General features: G+C 40.9%; 1 protein-coding gene across 1 annotated transcript in view; it reads left to right on the forward strand.

Moving 5' to 3' along the window:
- The window catches only part of dchs1b (dachsous cadherin-related 1b), an 84,066-nt gene extending 75,150 nt beyond the window's left edge, over positions 1-8,916 (forward strand). Inside the window, exons 16-29 of the mRNA XM_042008422.1 lie at positions 102-227; positions 335-544; positions 1,216-1,472; positions 1,565-1,771; positions 1,885-2,281; positions 2,403-2,516; positions 2,683-2,894; positions 3,002-3,153; positions 3,562-3,692; positions 3,787-4,073; positions 4,686-4,827; positions 4,977-5,148; positions 5,231-5,640; positions 5,738-8,916. Coding sequence (XP_041864356.1) covers positions 102-227; positions 335-544; positions 1,216-1,472; positions 1,565-1,771; positions 1,885-2,281; positions 2,403-2,516; positions 2,683-2,894; positions 3,002-3,153; positions 3,562-3,692; positions 3,787-4,073; positions 4,686-4,827; positions 4,977-5,148; positions 5,231-5,640; positions 5,738-7,788 — 4,868 coding nt within the window. The 3' untranslated portion in view covers positions 7,789-8,916. The remainder of the gene's footprint in view (positions 1-101; positions 228-334; positions 545-1,215; positions 1,473-1,564; positions 1,772-1,884; positions 2,282-2,402; positions 2,517-2,682; positions 2,895-3,001; positions 3,154-3,561; positions 3,693-3,786; positions 4,074-4,685; positions 4,828-4,976; positions 5,149-5,230; positions 5,641-5,737) is intronic.
- The last annotated feature ends 2,180 nt before the right edge of the window (positions 8,917-11,096 follow it).

The following is an 11,096-nucleotide window of genomic DNA, read 5'->3' on the forward strand; positions in this document are numbered from 1 at the left end:
CAGCGTTGGGCTCATTAATGGCGCTTCTTTGTAATATTTAATGTAGCCTTTTTGCTTTATTGTTAGTTTCATGGTGTGCTTGCTTGTTAATTTCAATGCAGGTTCTAATGGCCACATAACATATGGAGGTGTGACAGAGGACGGCTTCATCATCAATCCTATCACAGGAGTCATCACCACCACAAAGGAACTTGACACAGAACTACAGGATCACTACACACTCACTGGTACTAAGATATGCACAGCTCTGTCTGACAAACCTAAAGCACATCAGTTTAAATTGTTGAATGGAATTTGACACATTGTCAGTTTAACGCTTCCCATCTCCTACCAGTGTATGCCAGGGATGGAGGGCTGCCGCCTAACTTTGCCAAGGCTGTGGTACGTGTGGAAGTACAGGATGTGAATGACAATGCTCCAGTATTTGCAAAGCTGTGGTATGGACTTGAGGTGCCAGAGAACCAGGAGCCTATAGAGCTTTGCTTCCTCAAGGCCACAGATCCTGACTCAGGTCCTGGTGGAGAGCTGGAGTACAGAATTGCTGGTGAGAACTATTTCTGTGTTGATCTGGACTGAAGGAGTGGTTTAGGTCCCCCACCATTGCTGTGTTATAGTGTTGTTTGTTAATGAATCTATATTAAAAATCATTAAAATTCTTAGAAAAAAGTTTTGTAGATTTTTTGTTTTGTTTTGTTTTTTGGCTGAAAGCAGTCCAATTTAAACTTTAATTTTAACATATCATCACAGATAACACCAGGAAACTATTTTTATTTGTGCAGTTGCACAGGATTTCCAGCATGGTGACCAATGCAGACTAGACAACAGGTTTTGACCAGACACTGCTCCTCCCATATCACTGATAAGATCTTCAAGCAGTGACCCCAGGCTTTCTTTAGATATTGAATTATTAAAAGTAGTACTGCATATCCCATCTATGTTTCTGGATAATGCTCAGATTTTAACTTCTGTGAAGCGCTGGTTCAAATGCCACCTTTATTGTCTTTATTAAAAACTTACAATACCAGTCAAAAGTTTGAATACACTTTCCCATTAAATCTAATTAGTGAATGTGTCCAAAGATCTGACTGGTAGTGTATGTCATGGGAAATGCTTGAATATTTTGAAAGTATTTTCTTTGAAAATATTCATATATTAAATAATAAATACATGATATATTTCAAAGCCTCTTTTTCCACTGTCTGTCTGTCTTTACAGGGGGGGACCCTGATGGAGATTTCCAACTCCACATCAGCACAGGAGCCCTGTCCACCTCACGTGGGCTTGACAGGGAGAAGAAGGCTGAATATACCCTGGAGGTGGTGGCCATGGACCGAGGCAGCCCAGCTCTCAGTGCTACTGTCACTGTGGAAGTCAAAGTTCTGGACGTTAATGACAACAGCCCTGTCTTTAGCAAAAGTAGTTACACAGTGGAAGTGTCAGAGGATGCTGCAGAAGGTTCTCAAGTTCTGCAGGCAAGTAAAACCGGATGTGATTATTCAAAATACGCACTTCTGCAATCATTCTATTGACATGTGTTTTGGTTTCATTCTTTTGTTTTTTTCAGGTGTCAGCAACAGATGCTGATGATGGTTTCAATGGGAAAGTTCTGTATTTCCTCAGCCATGAGGCACATGGAGCCTTTGCTGTGAATGAGGACACTGGTCGTATCACCATATCAGCCCCTCTGGACAGGGAAAAACTGGCATCTTATAGCTTTCAGGTGTTTGCTGTTGACCTTTCACCTGCTGCACCTAGGAACACTTCTGCTCAGGTAAAATAAGGCGTAAAAGGGCTCTAGTGATAAGAATTCACATGCATTTAATTTTTATGTCCATCATTTTAGCAGTAATACTTTACTTAATGTACATATTGTCTACCTTACAGGTCACAGTGACCATCCTTGATGTCAATGACAATGCTCCCTTCTTCATCCAAGATCCATTAATTATCGAAGTGTCCAGCAGACGTTCTCAGCGGGTTTTAGCCACCATGAAGGCTGAGGACAAGGACTTTGGGGCCAATGGTTCTGTGTTTTATCGTTTTGCCACTCCAGTGAAGGGCTTTAGCATCAACTCCTTGACTGGGGAGATCCAGGCCACTGAGCTACTGGGAGATTTGACCCAGGCTCAGAGGACCCTGATTGTGGAAGCCATGGACCAAGGCAGTCCAGCTCAGTCTGCACAGGGGGTGGTGGTGATTTATGTGAAGGAGGTGGAGTACAATGGCATTCGTTTCTCTGGGAATGCTAGAGACGTCAGCATACAGGAGAATGCTGCCAAAGGTTTGACTGAATAATCAGGAATTTAAAAATTTCATCTTTTTTATTTATGGTTTCTTGGAATCATATATCAGTCTCTCAGCTGCCACTATTAAGGGATATTTTCTCTACTTTAAAATTCCAGGCACAGCTGTGGCTCAGGCTCAGGCCCAACATCCAGATGGCACACGTAAAGGGATTAGCTATAGCCTCTTTAGCGGAAATCGAAAGCAGGCCTTCAGCATCAGCTCCTCAACAGGTGAAGATAAAAGTTTTTTTTTTTTTTTTTTTTTTTTAAATAGGGCAGACCCCATTAACAAATCAGATTGTTAGTGAGATATCTGCAACACGAATATATATATCAATTGGAGGATCTTTTCATCCTCATTTTTAAACACATCTTTCTCCATCTGTGTGTCTTGTAGGTGAAATTTGGGTGCAGAGTTCTAAGGGTCTAGACTTTGAAGATACCCCCAGACTCCGTTTAGTTGTGAAGGCTGAAACTCTGTCCTCCACATCTTTTATGGCTATTAACTTGGTCCTGCAGGATGTCAATGACAACCTTCCTCGCTTCCAGCTGCAGAATTATGTGGCCTACATGAAAGAAGCGCAAGGATATGAAATGCCAATCATACAGGTGCCTATAATTGTAAAACTTATTCAACAGTACAAAGTCATACAAATACTTGGGACATTGAAATTGTTCAAAGGTATAAATTTACAAATTCTCCTAATTTCTCACAGGTGGTGGCTGAAGATGTAGATCAGGGCCAAAATGGCCAGGTCACATACTCCATCCAGTCATCCAGTATGAGTGGGTTGTTTAAGATCGACCCTGTGACAGGAAGCATCACCACAGCAGCCATCATGGATCGTGAGATCTTTACACAGACTAAGTGAGGACAAACCTGGTGTTTAATTGAACTTATTAGTAGTAATTCAATAAAGATGTTTTGTAGAATGTGCTGAAGAAAAATTTACTCTGGAACATCATGACATATGCAAGACTGTGCTTATGTAGCTGTAGAAGAAAATGACATAGTCAGCTGAATATATTAGCATGGATACAAACAGGTATCTGCATACCAGATGTATCATAACTGCGTTTTTTTCTACCATGCCCTACTCCACAAAACAACTCCTGTTTAATAAACATCTTCATAAATTCTAGGATGTTGCTGTTGTCACAAAATCTGTAGATGTGCATTATTTTATGTTCTTTTCCTATGCTAACAATATCAGGGTTAGGCTACAAATGTAAAAAGACTGGCTGACTAGACAATTTTTTTTTTTGCCTTCCACAGACTAGTAGTCACCGCAACTGATAGAGGAAGTCCAAGATTGGCTGGTTCAGCCACACTGACAGTTATAATTGTTGACCAGAATGACAACAGTCCAACTATTCCCTTGCCTCAAGAGATCCGCATCCCAGAGAGTAAGAACATTTTGACTTAAAGGAATTTTTGGGGCTGTAAAGTATAAAATTTTGAATGCAGCTAAGATTTATAATCAATTTCCTCTTCTGTCAGATACTTTGATAGGCACAGAGATCACTCTTGTGACAGGCAACGACGTTGACTCCAGTCCTGCCCTCTCCTACTCCTTGCAACTGGACCCTACAGCCTCAGGCAAATTTGGGATTCACCGCTACAGTGGAGGTGTTTCACTCACTGGCCGTTTAGACTTTGAGGAGAAGACGTGGTACACCCTGACCGTCAGAGCAACAGACAGCCAGCACCAAACTGAGGCTAACATTACGATAGTAGTGGAAGACATTAATGACAACGCACCTGCATTCACCCATGATCTCTATCAGGTATGTAAAATACATCGAGAAATTGTAAATTTCCCCATACAACATGAAAGTGTTATAAAAAATTAAACATGTGAAAAAAAGTTACTGAACATTTGATACCATTTGTTGTATTTGCTTCGTTTTACTGTCGACTATAATCAAACACAAAGTAGTTTTCATTTAACACACTTGTGGAACTACACACAATGAATGTTTACATTTTTGTGTTCACACCTCTAAAAGTCTGAAAGCAAAATAAATTTAATTCAGGAACTCTTTCGCTCCTGCACTCTGCTTTAAAAAATGTACTCTTGGACACACACTGTAAAAACACACATGCATATTCCCAGTTTGCACACACTGTGGGTGATAAAAGTTAACTGCCTAAAATTAAGTGGGGGGAAGGCTGTGGAGATGAGCCTACATAAACCGTCTCAGGAAATTACCTCAACATCAGCATGCACTCAGGAAAAACAGGAACTGCATTATTAAATGCATTTTTCCCCTCTGCGAGTGTTGGCCTCCATACCATGCGTTTGGGAGTTTTATCACAGTATTTATGTAACTGGTTGATCATGTTTTTTTTTTTTTTTTTCTTTTGCCCTGATGTTGTCACATGTTTATGCACACCAGATCACCCTGCCTGAACACACACCACCTGGAAGTGCAGTCATCACAGTAACAGCTACTGACAGGGACTCTGGAGAGAATGGGAAGGTCACGTACAGAATGATGTCGTCAACTCAGGAGGGTTTCTACATTGACCCCAGCAATGGTATATTTCCTTTGCTTTGTCCTGTTATGTTTAAGTTCATTGTATCATTTCTTTTTTTTTTTTTTTTTTTTTTTTTGTAGTTCAGACTAAAACTGAGATTTCTCCCTTTGTTGCATAAGTAAATGCCTTCTATTGCTTTCTGTATCCAGGAACCCTGTTTCTCAATCACAGAGCAGAGTTTGATCCCGAACGTCCATCAGTCAACATAGTCATTGAAGCTTGTGATGGAGGCTCACCTTCTCTCACCTCTTTGACTACAGTTCAGGTTCAAATTGCTGATGTCAATGACAATGCGCCTGTTTTTCACCAGTCAGATTACAGGTCAGTCAACATTCAGTGGAACTTCCACGTGTTGTAGTCCAACCTAAACAGCTCCCTCACCTGTGTCATACTCTACTTGCAGAGCTACAATTCCAGAGGATTCCATCCCAGGGTCAACAGTTCTGACTTTTGAGGCCTTTGATAGTGACCTATCACGAGAAAACTGTGGCTTTGACTTTGCTATTGCCAATGGGAATGAAGGAAATGCATTCCAGATTGAAAGCAGCGTGAGGTTCCTGGAAGGTCGAGGCTTTCAGACTGTTGGAACCCTCCTGCTAGCTGAGATGCTTGATTTTGAAACCAAACCATTCTACAACCTCACAGTGGTGGTTTCGGACCGCGGTGTGCCCCAGAGGAGCTCCAGTGTTGCTGCTCTGATATCCATTGGTGATGTGAATGACAACCCTCCAGTTTTCAGCAGAGCAGAATATACTGTGTCTCTCAGTGAAGGAGCTGCTTCTGGGACTGAGATTATGCGACTGACTGCCACAGGTAGGCAAATATCTTTTGTTTGACTTAGTTGCTTACTCATTCTCTCTTTGTAACTTTGTTAATTAGTTTTTCTCCTTTCTTTTTTCCTTTTTGGCAGACCCAGACTCAACTCCTAATGCTGAAATCCAATATACCATCAGCTCTGGTGATGAGGTGAACTTATTTTCCATTGATCAGTGGACTGGAGCCATGCGTCTTCAGCGAGCACTTGATCGTGAGCACCAGTCCACACATATTGTCATCATTCAAGCCACAGATGGACAGGGTCACTTCGCCTTAGCTCCCGTCATTGTTGAGGTGAAAGATGTAAATGACAATCATCCATTCTTTCCTGTGGAAGTCCTGACAGCCAGTATCAGAGAAAACCAACCAGCAAACTCAGCAGTGACTGTTCTTCATGCCATAGACCATGACACAGGGGTTTTTGGCCAGCTGAAATACTACATGGTGGAGAGGTCTGGGGCTGGAAAAGACAGTTTTGCTGTGGACCAGAATTCAGGAGAAATCACAAGCAAAATTCCATTTGACTTTGAGAAGATCAACTCCTTTAATTTCGTAGCATTGGCAATAGATTCTGGCAACCATTCAGCCACTGTGACTGTACAGGTGTTTGTCACAGGTGAGGATGAGTATGACCCAGTCTTCGCATCCAGTGATTTCTCATTTGAAGTCCCAGAGGGAGCCAGGAAAGGCCAGAGCATCGGCCAGGTCCAAGCAAATGATGAGGATGGAGGGGTGGATGGTATTGTTCTCTACTCTCTAACCTCCAACTCACCATTTTTTGATGTAAACAAAACCACTGGAGTCATTTTCCTCAAGTTGGACAGTTCAGGCAGCAGCAGCAGCAGCAGTGGTTCAGGTCGGGCTAAGCGGGAAACCAGGGTAATGACCCTGGATGTGAAAGCTCACAGTCCACTTGATGCATCTCGCACTACAACAGCCCAGATCTCCGTTGATGTTACTAACACCAACTTTGGCCTGGCTGCTGATGTAAATGTCTTGCTTATTAGCATCATAGCCGTGTCTCTTGGTTTTATCATATTGCTTGTAGTCATGGCCGTGGTGGTGTTCCTGGTCAAGTCACGCAAGAGGAAGAAGGGCCAGGACACAGGCAACAGAGCTATTACCTCAGGAACTGCCTTGAAGAAACTGGACGATTGCAGCTCAGGGCCAGGTGGAGAGACTATCTACCACCACACTTTGCCAGGTTATGCAGGAGATCAAAGTGGGGGTAGTGGTGGTCCCTATACTAGAGGCGGCTCTTTGGATCCTTCTCATTCCAGTGGAAGAGGATCAGCTGAGGCAGCAGAAGATGATGAGATAAGGATGATTAATGAGTACCCCCGTGTAGCTTCCATCACCTCGTCTATGCAGGAACACATCTCAGCCAGAGGACCAGACTCTGGAATCCAGCAGGATGCTGACCAGCTCTCTGACATCTCCTGTGAGCCTGCAGCTTTGGAGGGCAGCACCTGGTTCAAAGGAAAGAAACTGGGAGGTAGTCTGAGTGGGACCCTGCTTTCTGGCCAGTTACCAGTCTACAGGGATGAGGGAGGTGGATACCTGGGAGTTGGCCGTGGTCTGAACATTTCACTCCCCAAGGACTACGCATTCCCTGAGGATGGTAAACCTTCAGTGGATGGTTCTCTCACTGCTATAGTTGCCAGTGATGAGGAGCTTCGAGGGAGTTACAACTGGGATTATCTGCTTAACTGGTGCCCCCAGTTCCAACCTCTTGCTAATGTCTTTACTGAGATTGCCAGACTGAAAGATGAAACGGCTCAGCAGAGTCAGAATCCTCGTCAGCCCTTTCAGCCCAAACCCAAAATGGATCCCAAACCTAGAATCGACCCTCCACCGCTCATCACATCAGTGGCCCACCCAGGGGCCATGTCAGTTCCCCCAAAAGTTCCTGTGATTGGGCGGACATTCCCCCACTTGGCCTCGCTACGCAGGTCCCCAATCAGTCATGAGGGATCCATTTCATCAGCAGCAATGTCGCCAAGCTTCTCCCCTTCTTTGTCACCTTTGGCTGCTCGATCCCCAGCAGTTTCTCCATTTGGAGTCACCCAAGGACCCTCAGCATCTATGATCAGCACCAGGGAGCCCTCACTGGACCAGAGTCCCGATCATGAAATGAGAATATAATTGAAAAATGACAGAACAGCGTAAGGAGGATTTCTAAATGAGACAACATGAACAAAGAATAACAAACCATCCATTTGGATGTTCTGAATGTCAGATGTACGAACATTTTTTTTTTAAATAATTGACAGAGGGATTCACAAATGTCCAAAGGGTGGCATTTGTTTTAAGTGATTCAGGGGCAATAAAAAGACCCACAAAAACTAGCTTTACCTTTTAATGGTAGAATATTTGGATTACTTCTTCCAGTGTTTGGCAGTATTGAAGGAAGACAGAAGTGGAAACATGCTTGGTTTGACAGAGACACAGGTCTCAATGAACTGATCAAGGTCAGGAGGTAAATCAACCTCTTCATGGGAGCGTGCACTCCTCATGCCCTGCAGTCAGAGATCTCTTTGTGTGTAAATAGATAATTGCGTAGTTTTCTCGTTACCTCACTGGCTGGCCAGAGAGCTAAGGACCTTGTTCCTCTCTTTGTGTCTGTGGACATGTTTTTTACACTTCAGTATTAAACTCACAAAGGGACTGCTTTTGAAATGACTCCTGTGTATGAGCAGACAAAGTGTGTGTGTGTGTTCACAAAGACTAAATGAATTGCCAAGTCATCACAATGGGAGAGCGATTGAGATTATTCTTCTCACCAATTCAAATGACACTTTGTTTTCTTGTTTTCTTTTTTATATTTTCATATGATTTAAGATCCATTATTCCACATTGAGAGATTTCTGTTTTTGTGTATTTGCATATATGTATATGTGTATGTATGCAAGTTATGCTATGTACTGTGTGTCTCCTAGGTTTTTAGAGACTCCTGTGACAGTTCTGGTGTGTGTGAGTGGAAAATGTTTGTTTTTAGCATTATTTATATGACAAGAGGACTTTTTGCCACATTTTGACAATAGGAAACAGAGCACTAGCTGTGTCGTTACCTTAAGATTTTTTTTTTTTTTTTTTTTTTTTTGTCAAATTGTTGATCACCCCAAATTCAAAAGAGCAGCTGGATAAAAATCTGTCCCCAATAAATGAATGCCAATCTCTCTAACACTTGTGGTGAGCACTTATGCGTAATGGCACATTCCCTCTGTATTCAGGGATAATTCAATTGTAATCACCTTTGTGTCTTTCTTTTTTTAACAAAAAAAAAACGAAAACCAGAGAAGTAAAAAGTGCTTCCTAAACTCTATTACACCAGTCAACAGCTTAAATGCATTTTTACTGTGAAGTGGCTTTTCTCAGCTTAATGAAAATGACATGCAACTACCAGGCTGAGATTCTCATATTTAGGAGGCATAACTTGGATAAACGTAGCACATGAGCCAAACAACTGGGAAGCAAAACCCTCAGTGCATGAATGTACAAGGATTTAGCAATCACTGCAGTATTTATGTTGTCTATTAAGTCTCAGTTTTGTGCATTTTATTTCTGTGCTTTAATAATAATATTTCCATCTATTTTATGATGTATTTTCAGCTTCCAAATGTCTAATTCATCTGCACCTTCATCCTTTTCTCATTCAGACTCATATTCAGATAAATGACTCCAAGAGTGTTCTTGTTGTTCTTCTGTAACTGTTTATCATGCTGGCCTTCTTTTTAAGGAATGAGGTAGGAAGAGTGATGGAATGCCCTATTGTTTTAAAGAAATTGTTTCTACCTCTGTTCTTTGTTCAACATAACACTGCAAATTGCCACATGCAAAGCAGGCGCTGGTTTGGCTTAAAGCTACTCATGCCATAAACCAAACTCCAGCACAACATCCTCCTGGTATGTATTCAAACTGCTTCAGAAGCATTTCTTTGTCTTAAAGTTTCATTTTAAAGTTTAATGATTGATTAATAAAGTAATGGCCAATAAAGGAGCTGTACATGCATTTAAAGCAAATAATAAATTCCTACTGATCTTTTTTGACAAACTTGAGTCAGATTTAATCTTTTTTTTATTTCAATGAAGACCTTAAGAGTAGGGCTGCTCAATTATTTTTAATCTTGTCCTGGAAACACCATGACAGCATATTACGCTTTATGGATAGAAGGTTCACCTTGATACTTAAGTATTATTATTTAGTTTTTAATTTGGTTATTGCTGAAATACATATTATACCAGTCCTGACGGGAGAACAAACAAACAGAAAAATTATACAAAAGATAGGTAACAACTATACAAGCAAAACCCCAAACCAGACAATCAAATATTGCACCTGTAAAGAAACTTAACAGAAAACATTATAAACTTCCTGTAAAAAAAAGGCAGAAAATCATCAGGAGCACCTATAGAAAGATAAACTGAGAAAAATATGAACATCACCAGTAACAAGTATATGAAAACATAACCAGAGCTAAATGCAATTAAACCTGCAGGCTAACAGGAAATGTGTAAGCATGTGTGTTAGTGAATGAGTGTGTGTTTGTGTTTGAGTGCAAAATGTAAGGGATGAGTTGTGTTTAATGATGAGTGCAACTGTGAAATTCAACTGTACCGTACGCCCTTCATGGATCAGAATCGGACAAAGAACAAGATTCATGCAACCAGCTCTATAGAGCAAGGAACACCGACGAACCAGAGTGGATCTACATAAATTTTTACTGATCTCATTTAATCCTGCAAGAGATTTCTGCCTAGTTCAATCATTGCTCTATTTCTTTCACATATGCACTCTCAGAGTTGTGGATAGTTTCAATTTAGCTATGTATTTGGATGGATTTCAATAAGGTACGAGGGAGCAAGCCAAAGAGAAAAGCTCATGTAGCATTAGTGAGCAAAACAAGACATCACATAAAATGACAGATGACAAGTTGCACAAATCGTAGGAATAATTTTTCATGGATTCATATACCCATCTGGATCATATTTTAAAAATATATTACCTAAACTACAGAAAAAAATAAAGTGCCGTCCTGGATTACTTGTTCACTTGCAGATACAGCTGTGTTCACAGCTTCCAGATCATTACAAATCAGATCATTACAAACATTCATGTACTTGGAGGCTAGTAAGGCAAGGCAAATTTATTTGTATAGCACATTTCATGTACAAGACAATTCAAAGTGCTTTACATAAAACATTTCAGCAGGATGCAGAAAGCAATACAAGTGCATTAACAATACTAATAATAATAAAAAATATTAAAAAGGCATCAACACATAATCACAATAAAATAATAAATGACATTAAAATGATTAAAAGCAAGATAAGTTAAAAGGTTTCCGTGCAGATTTCATGCATAGGCGCATGAGAAAAGAAATGTTTTTAACCTGTATTTAAAAATGTCTACATTTGATGAAAGTTTAATCTCCACTGGCAGTTTGTTCCACT

Source organism: Melanotaenia boesemani, chromosome 15 (assembly GCF_017639745.1).
Source record: "Melanotaenia boesemani isolate fMelBoe1 chromosome 15, fMelBoe1.pri, whole genome shotgun sequence".
Taxonomy (NCBI): domain Eukaryota; kingdom Metazoa; phylum Chordata; class Actinopteri; order Atheriniformes; family Melanotaeniidae; genus Melanotaenia; species Melanotaenia boesemani.